The following is a 15,039-nucleotide window of genomic DNA, read 5'->3' as shown; positions in this document are numbered from 1 at the left end:
GCTGGCGGGGTGGGGCCAGGGTCCGTGGCGCTCTGCTCCCCCTGCAGGCATCCCCCCTGAGCCATCGCACCTGCCACACTACAGAGGGCTTCAAGGGCACACCCGCTCCGTCAGCCTGGCGAGGGCGGCAGCCAGGGCGGGCCTGGGTGGGCGGAGCTTCCCCGCCAGTGTTCCTCCCAGACATCCCGTGCAGAGCGGCCCGCCCCGCCCAGTGCAGCCCCAGCCTCGCATCTCAGCCCGGGGCCCCGTGCACTGGGGCCCCTCTGTTGGCGAGCTGGACGCCCTCACTGGCTGTGTCCTGTCTACAGGGTGGGGGACACTTCGCATCACAACCCAGGGAGTGTGCGCACAGAAAGCGCGCCGCAGGGCACTCTGCTCGGAGGAAGAGCCAGTCAGACGCTGGCTTTTGTTCCTTCACAGATTCCGGTCGTGAGCTGCCAATTTGCTCTATTTTTAACCAAAGCAAAAGTTCTCTGTTTTCCCACAAGTTGAGGAAGGCTGAGATGCTGATGGTAACAGTGGGAACAGTCAGAGGCTGCTTCTCTGCGGAGGGGACGGTGGTCCGGCAGCAGCTCTGGGGGGCACCACGGTGAAGCCTGTGGGGGCTGGGGCAGCACCTCGCAGAAACTAGATGCACCTCCTGGGGGGCACGTCCTCCTCCGGGAGCCAGGACCTTTCTTGGGGACACGGGGACGGTTTGTGCTGCCGACCCTCTGGGGCTGTGGCCCCTTCTCCTCTGTGAGCAGACACCTGACCAGGTGGCTGGGGGCCAGCACCCTCAAGCCTCACTGTGCCAGGAGGTAGTTCTGATCTCTGAGGAATACGGATCTTCAGGCCCCACAACTGGAGGCATGTCTGACTTTGGGGCCCAGAAGAAAGAGCCTGGGACTGGGTCAGACCCCAGCTCCTGACCAGGGCCCGCCGTTTCCAGCTGCGTTTTTGCAGACGACCTGTGTCATTAAAACAAGGACAGGGGGCGTCCCTGGCAGTTCAGCCGCTAGGACTCCATGCTCCCAGAGAAGGGGGTTCGATCCCTGCTTGGGGAACTAAGATCCCACCTGCCTCTCAGCCCAAAATCAAAAACAGCCAGAAAACAGGGACAAGGATCAGAGCCTTGAGAGGCTGCCCAAGGATGAATCGTGCAGCCCAAGGAGGGCCCACGAGGCTTCTTTGGAAACAGAGGCGCCTTCTCTCAAAACCTTCTGTGTCATTTCTTAAAAGTGTGGTGGTTTCAGCATGCCCAGATCTGGAGGAAACAGACCGAATTTCACAGCCTTTCCAAGGTTGCTAAGCCCTTGTGTCTTTTGCGCTGCTGCGGTGTTGCCAGAGATTCTATATTCGCTTCCTGATGCTGCTATAAAAAACGATCACAAATGTAGCGGCTTAACGCCACACAGCCCTGGTCTCTTACGGTTCTGGAGGTCTGAATCTAACATGGACCTGTGGGTTGTGGGCTTCCAGAGACTCTGGAGGGAGCTGGCTTTCTGCTGGGGGGTGCTGGAGAAGGCAACAGGTCCCCTCCCAGAGCCTCTGCCTTCAAAGCCATCAGTGTCGGCTCCCCTGCCTTCACGCCTCCCTGCGCCTCCCTCTTTTAAAGACTCTTGATGATGCTGGGCCCGTGGAGATAATCCAGGATAATCTCTGCATCTCAAGATCCTGAAGTAGATCACATAAGAGAGTTCCTCTTTCCATCTAAGGTAGCATATTGATAGGTTCTAGGGATTTAGGTCACAGATTTCCTGGGGGAGGTCAGCATAGTAGTCAGTCTCACTTTAGTCTGTACAACCACAATCGGGTATCATTGTGCTTTCTTCTGAGCTCAGGGAAGTCCCTCTAAAGGAAGGGGAGTGGCTGTGGTCCTCTGGAACGGCAGGGGAGAGGGGCACGCCTGCGGCCCGGAGCACTGGCAGGGTTTCACAGGCCTGGGGTCTGAAGGCGTCGGGGTGCCCTGCAGAGCCTGCTCTCCGGTGGCCTTGGGGCTTCACGTGACCATCTGAGCCAGGAGGTGCGTGACACTCTAAGGCCTCCTTGCTTCCACCAGCTCCTGCCCGTCTGTGCCTTCTCATCCCAGTCACCATCACCAAGGCCCTCTTTCACTCCAGCGGCCACCTAACCCCATGGTTTGCCTTAGTCCCCAGTTGCTGTTTTACCAAGAAGTCAGCCCTAAAGCTGTCATTTCTCTGCCGCGCAGGCCCCAGGCCGGGGTGCCGGGCTGACCTCCGAGGTAGTGTGGGAGCTCCCGGTGCTGACTGCTGCCCGTGGGGGTGGGCCCCAGGAGGCCCCTCTGGCCCCTGGTCCCAGCAGGGGGAGGCTGCCGTAAGCCCCAGCCCCTCCCAGTCAGCAGAGGAGGAATGCTGATCTCCACCCCCCAGCTCAGGGTGCGGCCCCGGGGCCCAGCCAGCCCCCACTCTGACAGCACCTCCTGCTCACGTCCGCATGCCCCTCTTCCGAGGAAAAGGCCTGTGATGGGCCTCGCCCCACACCTCCCCCCCACACCTGAAGGAAAGAGAGGCTGCCAAGCGACCTGGCTCAGCCGAGTCCACTTTCCCGCCCGGTGCACTGGGCTCAGTACTTTTCCAAAGCACCTGCTGCTCCCCTGCGCAACCCGGGAGGTGGCGGTGGAGTGGGCAGACAGGCGAGGAAAGAAGCCCTGGTCTCCCCAGAGGGGCGGCCCTGGCCCCGGCTTCCCACGGACGCTCCCGGGTTGTGCCCGGCTCAGCAGCGGGGCCCTGGACACGCCAGCACCCACCACCCGCCCCCAGCGCACACGCAGCCCTGAACCCTGCGGTCCCCTCTCAGGCCTGGGCTGCTGGGAAGGGCATCCGGCGGGGGGTAAGCAGAGCTGCCTTCCTGTGGGTGGCCCGACAGAGGTCACTGGGGACCCTGAGGTGGGGGACGGGAAGGGACAAGGGACTGTTCTGGAACCTGGTCACAGAGCCTCCAGGAAGTGTCTGGTCTCCTCCCAGAGCCGCGGGCTCAGAGCCACCTGCCTTCCAGGTGACCTCTCTGGGGTGAGCCAAGGTCAAGGAAAGGGAACAAAGGCAAAGCAGTGGTGGTGGCAGCGGCTGAGGTCGGAAGTCCTGCTGAGCCGCGCCGGGCTGGGGAGGGCAGTGCAGGCTGCTCCCAGCAGAGTCAGTGACCGGAGCCCTGGGGCGGGGTGGGGGGCCCACTGCAGCCCATGATTTTAAAGGGCTCTGGGCCACAGGCTGGCAGTGAGTTCTGACGTACTTTCCAACAAAAATAATTCTTGATTCCACAACAGACTGAACAAATAGAAGGCCAGGGACGTGTGGGGTGGGGTTTGCAGGCGACTGGAAGACGCCGCCTCTCGGAGGGCCGCCCTGGAGTCTGCATGCTCCAGGCACACAGAGGGTCTGCAGAAATCCGCACCACCCCTTTTCCAGTTAAACTCTGGAGAGCCAGCACTGTGTAGACAGTGCTCGGCTCAACCGGGGACTTGAGTCAGCTGCCACTTTCAGCCTCAGAAATGCCCAGCCCGCCAGCAGCTGTAGACACAGGGCTGTGGGAGGCTTCCAGTCAGGGAGCCACACTTATTTGGTTTGAACCACAGCGTCTTCTGAAAAAACTGACTTGCCAGCGTTTAAAATCAGGGTTTTCCACCAAGAAACGCGGACTCGGTCTCCATGAAGCCTCAGGGTCTTCGCTAGTGTGGCCTTCCCTTCCGCTGGGCGCCCTGCAGCCCGCGCCCCGCGTGCCAGCCCCCTCCAGGGTCTGTGATGGAGAAACCCGCGCCCGGGGACGAGGCGGCCTGCACCTGGGCCACCAGCAGCCGTCCCTGGGGTACCCTGTGCTTCTCACAAAGGGCCCGGGCAAGGCCAGGCTGACCCAGCCAGAGCCCTGTCCTGGCCAGCGTTACCCCTGCTAGAACTGTGGGCAGTGGTCTGTTGCCAGTCACAAGCTGGTTCCTGGAAAGGCTGATTCAGGTGACATTCTGGAAGCGTGGAGGAAGGGGTGTGTCCTGCCAGGCGCTCTGAGAGCACAGGGAGTGAGGTGCCCTCCGCTGGACGTGCCCCCTGCCGGCCTGAGCCTCACATCCCGAGGGTGGCCGTGTGGTCCCAGCACCTGCACACCAGCAGGGCCGTCGGGAGGCTCCGGGGGCTCTGGGCGAGCCCTGCTGTGTACCAGGAAGGAAGGCCTCGGACAGGGGAGCTGGCTGGGGCGCGTCACCAGGAAAACGCACTGTGTCTCCTGGGCTGGCCCGTTCCAGCCCGCCCGAGGGGAGGTGTGCGCGAGGCCACAGGAGGCCCAGGTTCGCAGCTCGGGGAAGAGTCGTGACCTTTGCAGATTCTTGCAGTTTGAGGGCTGCGTTTCCTGCCTGGTGGTGCCTCCCGGAGAGAGGGTCCCGGTGGTGGAGGTGGGCCCAGAGCAGACTGGATCTCATCCAGGGAGGGGGGGTGTTCACTCCTGCTCAGCCTCAGACAGGGAGCAGGTGTCCCCACGTGTGAGGTCAAACACCAGCCATCGCTGTGTTTGCAGGGTGACTGACGTTCGCAGGGTGACGTCTGCCCTTCAGCGCCGTCCTGCGTGTGGCCTCCAGCACGTGGCTGGGTTGGGGGCTGTCTGCTGCTCACGGGGGTGCCCAGGACGTCAGAGCTGTGGGCTCCCGGAGCTCCTCAGTCCTCCCGTCTCGGGGGGACGTGGGGCCCAGGCAGGGCCAGGCTCTGCTCCCTCACCACATGCGCCCATGGAGATGGGGCGGCCGGCCCGGTGGGGCTTCCCGGGGGCCCGGGATGTGAGGGACGGGCTGGCCACGCTCGCTGTGGGTCAGGGGAGGCTTGGGGAAGAGCCGCCTCCAGGAAGAGGCAGCAGACCGCGGTGAGAGCTCAGCTGGCAGGGCTCACACGTGCAGAGCCCGCTGTCCGCTGTGAGCCCCGTGGGCGAGGCTGCAGGCCTTGTCAGACCCTTCAGGGTACTCACGCGCACTCTGTAGGACTCTTACCCAACTCCGAATTCCTTTGACTGAGGACTCCTTTCATGCTGGGAGCTGCAGGCTGGTGGGGACGGGAGGCTGACTGAGCTTCAGGAGACTCCAGGAAGGCAGGATAGCAGAGCAGACACCTCGAAGCAGGGCCCTCCCCTGACTACGTTTCACGCCCACTCCCAGGACTCCTGGGAGCCTGACAGTCAGCTCCTTGGAGCTGGCACGAGCTCCGCACCCTTCCACTGGGAGGATTTCTCCCCACAAACTGCTTCTGTCTCGTCCTGTTCTCTCCAGGCAGACGAGGGAGCAGGAGACGCCTCCCGACTTCTTCTACTTCTCGGACTACGAGAGGCATAATGCGGAGATCGCCGCCTTCCACCTGGACAGGTGAGCCCCCGCGGGCGCCCCGCACCATCGCCGCCGCAGGCGCGGGCTGCTGTGACCTGGCCGTCAGGAACAGGGGCCAGAAGACTCGGGGCGCCAGCTTCTCTGACAAGACCCAAGATCGCGAGTCCCGCAAACGGCCCTTCCCTTGGTGGCCCCGGGTCTGGGGCAGCTCTGCGGAAGAGGACAGACCCCTTTTGGGCTCGGTGGGGCCCCTGGCTTCTGGGGAGGAGTGGAGGTTGGGGGCTGACGGGAGAGCAGGTCCATTCAGATCCGGTGGAGCGCCCAGAGACCTCAAGTGAGGACGCCGCTCCCTGTCCTTCCACCAGGATCCTGGATTTCCGCCGGGTTCCTCCTGTGGCCGGCAGGCTGGTCAACATGACCAAGGAGATCCGGGACGTCACGAGGGACAAGAAGCTGTGGAGAACCTTCTTCATCTCCCCAGGTGACCTCCCTCCCCAGTGAGCTCCCTGCCCGGGTGACCTCCTTACCCAGGTGACCCCCTCCCCGGGTGACCCCTCTCCCAGGTGACCCTCCTACCTGGGTGATCTCCTTTCCCGAGTGACCCTCCTCCCCGGGTGACCCCCTTCCTGGGTGACCCTCCCTCCCCGGGTGACCCTCCTCCCCAGGTGACCCCTCTCCCCGGGTGATCTCCCTCCCCGAGTGACACCTCCCTGGGTGACCTCTCTCCCTCGTGACCCTTCTCCCCTGTGACCCCCTTCCCAGGTGACCCCCTCCCCGGGTGACACCTCCCTGTGTGACCCCCCTCCCCTGTGACCCCCTCCACGGGTGACCTCTTTCCTGGGTAACCCCCCTCCCCAGGTGACCCTCCCTCCCCGGGTGACCTCTCTCCCGGGTGACCTCCTTCCCCAGGTGACACCTCCCTGGGTGACCCCCCTCCCCTGTGACCCCCTCCACGGGTGACCTCTCTCCTGGGTAACCCCCCTCCCCGGGTGACCACCATCCCTGAGTGACCCCCTCCCCTGTGGCCCCCTCCCCTGTGACCTGGCCCCGTGACCTCTCCCCTGCACCTGGAGCGGCCTGGCTTCAGCACTGTGTCTGCGTCGCCCCAAGCCTCAGAGCTGCCAGGTGGTCTTTGTCATTCCCGACTCCGCCCCTGGGCTGCGGGTGATGATGCTGCTGCCAAAGGCTGGGGCGAACTCCCAGCCTCCTGGGAAGCCATCTCCAGGTGGTGCAGCCAGAGCGGCCCTCTGTTCTCTGGACGCCCCCAGATTAAAAACACCCCGGAAAGACCCTCACGTGGCTCAGGGCCCTGTGGCCGCCCTCTCCTCTGTGGAGCGCTGGACACAGAGTGGGGCTTCCCCTGGTCCCTGGAGGGTTGGCACTGCCCCGCCCTCGGGCCCCTGCCCACTCCAGGTGCATAAGGTCCCGACTTCGTGGTGCCACCCTCCAGCACACACACGAAGGAGAGTCAGGCTCAGCGGGGTGGTCTGCCCGCTTGCATCAGAGCTAATCCTCGGGGCTCCCTTCCTGACCACCCCTTTGGGGCCGGGCGACCCCTCCTGAGACTGGACCCCGAGGAGCCCCTCCTACATCCTGCGGCCTTTGTCCCTTGCATTTCGTCTTGGAGCGTTTTGCGTTGTCCCAGTGACGCTGGCACAGCGGAGTAGAGTGACCCAGCTGGGCCACCAAGACCCCGCAGCAGGGCCCCGGCCCCCGACCCTGCAGGGATGCCTCAGCCGTGCCAGGCACCCACCCAGCCAGTCCACACAGACAGAATCCACTCGCCAAGTCCAAAGATCCACTGGCCCAGAAGCCCCTTCCTTGTAGGTCAGCGCGCTTCTCGGCCGCGTGAGGAGCTGGTCAGAACTGAGGCCCACAGCCCTCGTTTCGTTAAGGCCATCTCTGTCACGCAATGCTCACAGTTCCTCCTCTCCGAGCCCACAGAGAGGAGAGCAGGACGGGACCCCCGAGGCGAGAGGGCTCCATCCCCCTTGAACGAGTGTCTGGCCCATGTGATAATGCCGAGGGCCCGAGCTAGAGCCTTGTTGGGAGGGTCTCTGAGGTTAGGCCTGTGGGGCGCGTGCCCACCTCGGTCACGTCCAGGGGACGCAGCCTCACCCAGCCCCCGGTGGCCCCCCGTCCCCACACCCCGGCTTTAAATGGTTTAGTTGCCACTTGGAGTCTGAGCAGTTTCGCTACATCTGGAAGCATCCTCACAGCGAAGGTGACTGGTCCATCCTCAGAGTCCCCTGCCAGCCCTGTGCCCGCCAGGACGGCCGTGGCCCGCCTTCTGTCTGGAGGCGCTGCTCCCGCCAGCCCCTCGCTGCGGGGAGGTGCGGGGCGGCTGTCTCTCCCGCCATGGCGTCTCCCTGAGCGCCGGTTCTGCGGCCCGTCCCATGTTTTCTCTTTCGTTTCTGAACCGGTCGATGAGCCCGAGCAGAAGGGACAAAGCAGTTTGTCGCAAGGAAGCGGAGGGACTGAAGTCTGAAATCCCAAGAAATGGACACGAATCAAGCAGTCTCTCTGCTGGGTCTCCCACTTGGGCCCAGGGGCCTCCTAGCTGCGCCCCTGCCGTGTTCCCTGAGCTCAGTTGTCTTACAGAGGTTTGTAAACGAGCAAGGGCTCCTTTCCACAGTCAGCAGACAGTCACTTGCTGTCTAGGTGGGTGATCTGAGATGCAGGCATCCCACCCCGCTCTCGCACCCATCCGCACCCGGGACCGGGTCTCCGTCGTCCTCGCCGATGCTGGCATCGGCGGGCGCTGACACCCCCCTCGCCCTGAGCCACGGCGTCGCTCAGCCTGGTCAGTCCCAGAGGCAGGACCCGTGGGGGTCCCGGCTCCTGGCCACTCTCCCGGTCCTGTGGGTCCCCGGCTTGGCATCCGGGCCCCGTCTGGATGTGCTCCTGCTCCCTGTCCAGGAGCCGCCGGCTCTGGGCTCAGCTCCGCCTGCTGCCGCTGACACCCACCCTCTCCGCCCAGACTGTTTCTGTTCCCACCGCCTCTGCTCCGTCAGCCAGATTTCTCCCCGAAAGCCTTGGGAAGCGTTTGGTTTTCTCTTAAGCAGCAGCTAACAGGAACCAGCTTTGATCTCACTAGAAAATGAGGTCTGTTCAGATTCGTTTGGAGCGTTTCTGCTTTGCTGGCATTTCTGCGCCTGTCGCGGGTGTAAAAGCTGCAAAGGCCGAACTTTGCCGGAGGCGCCAATCCACGCCACTGCCTCCAGCCTCAGGGCCCTGAGTAGCCCTGCTCTGGGGTCCGTCAAAATGGGGAAGACGTGTGCAGCCTGCAGAGGCTGGGGAGCCCGGTGGGCTAAGAGGTGGGAGTGGCCAGCCAGCTGGGGGCAGCGTCAGGTGGGGGGCGGCTGAGTCCCCGTCACCACAGGACTGAGTGGGGCCAGCGGCCAGGCCCGCGTCTGCCGTGTGACACCTTTCTCCCACTTTCCCGGTGACTCCATCACCGCGCCTCTCATCCCGAGGTCAGCCCGCATCCTCCTGTGCAGGTCTAGGCCATGGGGGGCAGGGTGCGCAGGGGGGCTCGGCAGAGGGGGAGAGGGCGCGGCGTGCGCCCCCCAGCCCCACCTGCCCCTCCCCGCCACTCAGCCAACTTTACGCCAGCTCTTCCCCACACTGGCTGGGGGCTGGCGGGGTGGTCCCTGGGCCTCTGCTACTCTGTGGCCAGTGTCCAGACTCCTGCCAGGGGCCAGACGGGTTCCCCAGAGCAGACAGACCCCTCCCCAGCAGCCTTGCCCCTTGTGACACCCCACGCTCACCCGAGGGGCCTCTGAGATGGGCAAGGACTCACCCCTCCTGCCAGCAAAGCCCCAAAACATTCAGGGGAACCGGCCTGGATTCTCCGGGACCCTCAGGCTGGCAGGCTGGGACCCCCTGATCTTCACGGAGACCAGGGCCAAGGAGCCTGTTTCGTTGGAGTCCTCGGGTCCTCCCCGCCGTCTGGCCCGCTGCCCTGAGCTGCCCTGGGCATCACTGTCAAGAGGAACGGGCACTGCCTCCCCGAGCCCAGCCACTCCACACCTGTCCTCTCTGCTCCCCGGGTCAGGAGCTGCACAGCCCCCTGTTCAGGGACGGAGGCTCGGAGGAGTGAGGGCCCGGCCCCCCACGGGGCTGCAGAGCAGAGCAGTGAGAAGCCACAGGCTGGAGGAGCCCCACCCTGACGCCCCCGCGCAGGCCGGGTTTCTGACGGGAAGAAGACTGTGGGCCCGGGAAATGCCTCTCTCTTCACTTGACTCCATCTAAAGTCAGCTTAGGCTCAGAGGTTACAGACACGAATTCCAGGGCTCGGAGAGGATTTTCCTCCTGAAAATGGGCCGAGATTGAATCATGTCGACACAAGAGACCTCAGGCTGAGCCCAGTCTGCAGCAGCGGCTGCAGGATCCTGAGGTGCCGGGCGGGGGCGGGCAGGCTTTGCTGTTGGCAGGGTGGGGGCCGGTGCGGAGGGGCCACGGGCTTGGGGCTTGTTTCCCCCACAAACAAAGGCAGTGACGGAGCCAAGAACGGGTTCCATAGATAAGCGCAGGCTCAGACACGCCCGCCGCCCAGCACGAGGCACTTCGCGACTCTCCTCCTGTGGGGACGTGACCCACACATCTTGGGTCCAGTGTCTGAAGTGTGCAGTTAAGTGGTTTGTAGTGCATTCTCCGTGTTGTGCAGCAGGCCCCACTGATTCCAGGGTATTTGCTCACCCCGAAAGAAACCATCACTGTTCAAAGCCACCCCCCTCTCCCCTCCCCTCTGCTCTGAGAGCCGCCAGCTTCCGTTCAGTTCGCCTCCTGCCAGGGTCTCGTGCGCACGGTGTCTGGCTTTGCCCACAGTGTTCGTGGCTCATCCATGTGGTGTTCCACTTCATTCCTTTTGTGGCTAAATGCTGTTTCATGTTACGGGCAAACCACGCTGCCTCTCGGGGTGGTCTGCTGGGAACACCTCCGTCAAGGGTCTGCATGGACGTGTGTCTTCCCTTCTCTCGGGTGTGTGCCTGGGAGTGGGGTGGCCAGATCACCGGTTCTGTGTCCAACTTTCTGACTGGTTTTCACAGCAGCTGCGCCAATTGACATTCCCGCCGCAGCTGCATCAGGGTGCAGCCAGTTTCTCCACACCTTCAACCACACTGGTGTTATCTGTTCTTTTGATCAAAACTGTCCTAGTGGGTGAGAAACTGCGGATTTGATTTGCATTTCCCCAATGACTCACGGTGCCCAGCATCTTTCCCCGTGCTTGTTGGCCATTACTATGTATTCTTTGGAGAAGGATCCTTGAACTCCTTTGCCCATTTATAGATTGGGTTATCTTTTTATTACTGAGATGGAAGGGTTCTTGTGCGAATACTGAGTGCTTATTCAGTCATGATTGCAAGCATCTCCCCCATGCTGCCTCTCTTTGGAATGAGGGCCTTTTGCAAACCACTGAACAGAACCTCCACAGACCCCAGACCTAGTTTGGAGGGTGATGAGGAAGAACCCAGACTCCGATCCGAGCTCTGCGTCCCGAGCTGTGTGGCCCCATCTGCGACGCAGGGCTGGGCCAGGTGGCTGAGGTCCAGGGTGAGGCCGTGGGCGGGCCCCGCCCAGGGAGGGCAGAGGCAGACGCGGTGCCGACGCGCAGACCCCGCCTGCGGGGCCCCCGCTGACCGCCCCCTCTGCCTGCAGCCAACAACATCTGCTTCTACGGGGAGTGCTCGTACTACTGTTCCACGGAGCACGCGCTGTGCGGGAAGCCGGACCAGATCGAGGGCTCACTGGCCGCCTTCCTGCCCGACCTGTCCCTGGCCAAGAGGAAGACCTGGCGGAACCCCTGGCGACGCTCGTACCACAAGCGCAAGAAGGCAGAGTGCGTTGGGGGCGGGCTGGGCCGGGGACTCTGGAGTCCTGCCTCCCTGGGGTCTCGGGAGGGCTGGCTCCCACCCGACCTGCTGTAGAGAACGAGCCCCAGGGTCTTGTCCACAGCAGACGGTGTGAGGAGCCGCAGGGCTGCGCTTGAGGCTGCAGATAATCAGAAAGGGCCCCTCACGCAGGGACTGGGCGCCAACTCCCCCCCCGGGTCTCTCCACAACTGGATGAGGCTTCAGATCCCTTCCCCCCTTGAGAGAGACGCTGTCCCTCCAGCTGTGGAGACGTCCTCTCGAGTGAGCTGTCCCGGCCTGTCCACACACGTGGCCTCTGGGTGGTGTGGTTTAGTCGCCTCCCAGCCCCGTGCTCCTCCCAGCCCCGTTAACGCAGCCTCAGCCCACCGCAGAGATCCTTTGCTCCGCGGTGACACCTTTTCTCACTCGGTCCCCCGGCTGCCCTGTGGATCCGCGGTCCTGAGCCGGGCAGCCCCAGGCCCCAGAAGGTGGTTTGGGCCTCCTTGTCATAGAGGAGCCCACCATTCTGATGCCAGGTCCCCTGCAGGTGGGAAGTGGACCCTGACTACTGCGAGGAGGTGAAGCAGACTCCGCCCTACGACAGCAGCCGCCGCATCCTGGACGTCATGGACATGACCATCTTCGACTTCCTCATGGGTATGTCCAGGGCCCCCGGCCTGCCCAGCGAGCGCCCAGCTCAGGCTCAGCCGCCGCGGCCGTGCTCATGCTCACTGCTCCCCGCACGGAGGCCGGACGGGGAGGGAGGGCACGCCTCCGAGCCTCACGCAGGCTCCCAGCAGGCTTGTCCCCACAGGGAACATGGACCGCCATCACTACGAGACCTTCGAGAAGTTTGGGAACGACACATTCATCATCCACTTGGACAACGGGAGAGGGTGAGTCCTCCCAGGCGCCGCGAGGGGCCAGCTGCCCGGGCCCAGACACACCGGGGGGCGGGCGCTCCGTGGGAGGGACGGCCCGGCCCCCAGAGGCCCCCTGGGGTGACGCAGGGCCCTGGCCAGGGCTCCTGTGAGCTGGGGACGGGGCCCCAGAGCAGGCGTGTATGCAGCCCTCAGGCCCTCCGGGGGTCAGAGCGGCAAGTACCTGGACGCCTCGGGGGAGTCAGCTCTGGGCCCCTGGGCAGTGTGTGGGGCCCTCACGCCCAGCTGTAAAAGACACCCCTGCGGCATCCGAGGCTGCCCTGCCCTTGGGCCTTGTCCACCCAGCCAGGCCAGGGCCTCTCGCTGTCGAGCTTCCGCTCAGTCCAGCAGCCAGAGGGTGAGACGGGCTGTGTTCACCTGCCTCACCCAAGGCCCTGTGTCTGGGCTGGGGACAGCAGGAGGCAGGCCCCGGCGGGCCCCAGGGGCAGCCTGGCAGCGCTGCCCAGGTGCCCCCGCCCGCTCCCCAGCTCTGCCCTTCTCGCCCCAGGTTTGGGAAGCACTCTCACGACGAGCTGTCCATCCTGGTGCCCCTACAGCAGTGCTGCAGGTAGGGCCCTGCCCCTGCAGACGCCCCAGCCCAGCCAACCCAGCCCCCCCGCAGCCCCAGGCCTGATCGAGCCTTCCCACCCCTCCGGGCGCAGTGCCTCCTGGGACGGCTCCCTGTCCCCACCGAGCAGAGGAAGACCCGAGGCCCCCGCCCCCAAGCTCCCTTCATGTGACTCCCGAACCCAGCCCCTCCCTTTAACAACCAGGGAGACAGGCCGTAGGGCCCAACCTCCTGCTCCGCGTCCCCCTGGCCCAGAGCCGAGCCACGGCTGTCTCCCGCCCCACTCCCGCCAGAAAGGACGGGGCCTGCCAGATCCTCCTGCAGGTGGGACCCTCCCCAGCGCCCTTGAAACCGGCCGGAGCAGGCTCCGCCCTGGGCGCCAGCCTGACCTTCGTCTCTGGCAGGATCCGGCGGTCCACGTACCTGCGGCTGCAGCTCCTGGCCCAGGAGGAGCACCGGCTGAGCCTGCTGATGGCCGAGTCCCTGCGCGCGGACCGCGTGGCCCCCGTGCTGTTCCAGCCGCACTTGGAGGCACTGGACCGGCGGCTGCGCATCGTGCTCCGGGCGGTCGGGGTCTGCGTGGAGAAGGACGGGCTGCACAGTGTCGTGGAGGACGACCTGGGCCCCGAGCACAGAGCCGCGGCCGGCAGGTAGTGAACGCGGGCCGCGGCCAGGCCAGCCGCCCGGGACCCAAGCCCACACGGGGCAGACAGGCTGCCGGGGCAGGCGCCTCGCTTCAGACCCGGGCAGCCGGGGGCACCCTGTGCCCACGGACAGAGGCGGCCTGGTGGCGGGCCAGCACCCTTTTGTATGGAAAGGAAGCCTTTACTTACGATTTTGTATTTATACCTGGTGTAAATGTACATACATAGAGACATTATCTGTACAGACCCTGACCACCCCGCCAGCCAGTCCAGATGGTCCTGAGAAGGGCTCCCACTCTGGACCAAGCTCGCAGCAGAAACTCTCCTCCCTTCCCGGGGCCACGGGAGGCTCCCGAGGCCCTCACGGACTCGCGTCAAGGGATGGACAACGCGTGGGTTTCAGGCGAAGTGAAGGACCAGCCGTCCCCCAGGCACCGCACAGTCCTCAGAGCACCGTCTGGAGCCGGTGCACGTGTGACGAGTCCTGCAGCTGGCTACCTTCGAGGCATTTCCGTGGAATAGTTTGCAATGTGGTAAAAGTGCAATAAAGATGAGGCAAGTATGTGCTCGGGCCTCACTGGCATCTGGGTCCCTCACTTCCTGCTGCCCAGTGGCCTGTCCTCCCTTGGGCATGGCCAGTATCCGGCCTGGAAGGAGGGGGTGCCTGTCCCATGCCTGGTGTGGTCGCCTCCAGGGAACTGAGTGCAGCTCCCCGAGTCTCTCCAGAGCTGGCATCACATGGGCGCTGTGCTCACCTGCAGGAGCTGGCACGCACTGGGGCTGAGCCGGGGGTGGCTGGAGAGACCCAGCCCCCCAGGGCCCCCCAGACGGACGCAGGGGGCCAGAGCGCTTCCTGCAGGCAGGCCAGGCCCTGGAGGAGCCTGCAGGCCGAGGGCTTGCCTGAGCCTCGTGTTCTTCGAGCAGAGAAATCACAGCCCCTCAGCTGTCCCCGCAAGTGTCCCGGGCACGCAGATGGGGGCCACATGGGCACTCGGGGAGGAGACGGCCATCCACAAGGTGGGAGAGAGGACCCGCCAGAGACTTGGCCTGGGCCTCCAGCTCCCAGGACACAGGGAGGAGCCTGCATCTCAGCCACCCCGTCTGCGGTATTCCGGCACAGCGGCCTTTGAGCCCCCACCCAGAGCTTCCCCATGCGTCAGAACTCCCTGAGCTGGACACAGAAGGAGAAGGGAGCGGGGGGGGCCTGCTCTGGGGGTGACCAGGGGGAGCAGGGCCAAGGCTGTGGTGGCTACACGTGTTTAGGTTCATGCTCCCCCCAGTAAGAGTCTCTCCGGATCCAGAGTCACCCCCGCTTTGGGCGGAGAGGGACACTCAGAGAAAGATTCCCTCAGCCATGGAAGGCCCCTCCCCAGAGGGCAACGTCCCCTCCGTTCCTCAAAGTGATGGCCACGCTGAAGGGGCACACTTGGGGGACATCTCCTACCCCCCAGAGAGCACACAGCCTCGCCAAGAAGGCCCTGAGCTCCACAGAGCTGCCCAGGGGGCCAGAGCTGGGCAGCAGGTAAGCCCTGGAGACAGCTTCACTCGGCCTCAGTGCAGCGGGGACAGAGGGCCTCAGTCCGGGACTGGCTGGGAGCCCAGCGAGGCCGGAGGTGGGGCCAGCCGTCCAAGGGGCAGGTGGGGGCGGGTGGAGTTCCCAGTGAAGACAGGCTGGGGGTCTCCAGCCCACCTGAGTTGACAGGAGTCTTGTGAAGACTGGGTGGTACACAGTCAGACCCCAGAGGAGCTTCACTGCAAGAGG

General features: G+C 64.4%; 1 protein-coding gene across 1 annotated transcript in view; it reads left to right on the top strand.

The window, feature by feature from the left end:
• Nucleotides 1-13,839, top strand: part of FAM20C (FAM20C, golgi associated secretory pathway kinase) — a 32,907-nt gene extending 19,068 nt beyond the window's left edge. The window contains exons 4-11 of the mRNA XM_018040598.1: nt 5,237-5,329; nt 5,656-5,771; nt 10,952-11,132; nt 11,693-11,802; nt 11,960-12,041; nt 12,574-12,633; nt 13,038-13,283; nt 13,523-13,839. Coding sequence (XP_017896087.1) covers nt 5,237-5,329; nt 5,656-5,771; nt 10,952-11,132; nt 11,693-11,802; nt 11,960-12,041; nt 12,574-12,633; nt 13,038-13,283; nt 13,523-13,529 — 895 coding nt within the window. The 3' untranslated portion in view covers nt 13,530-13,839. The remainder of the gene's footprint in view (nt 1-5,236; nt 5,330-5,655; nt 5,772-10,951; nt 11,133-11,692; nt 11,803-11,959; nt 12,042-12,573; nt 12,634-13,037; nt 13,284-13,522) is intronic.

Source organism: Capra hircus, chromosome 25, assembly GCF_001704415.2.
Source record: "Capra hircus breed San Clemente chromosome 25, ASM170441v1, whole genome shotgun sequence".
In the NCBI taxonomy this organism is placed as follows: Eukaryota; Metazoa; Chordata; class Mammalia; order Artiodactyla; family Bovidae; genus Capra; species Capra hircus.
The sequence above is the reverse complement of the archived record's forward strand: the minus strand, read 5'-3'. Positions and strand labels throughout refer to the sequence as shown.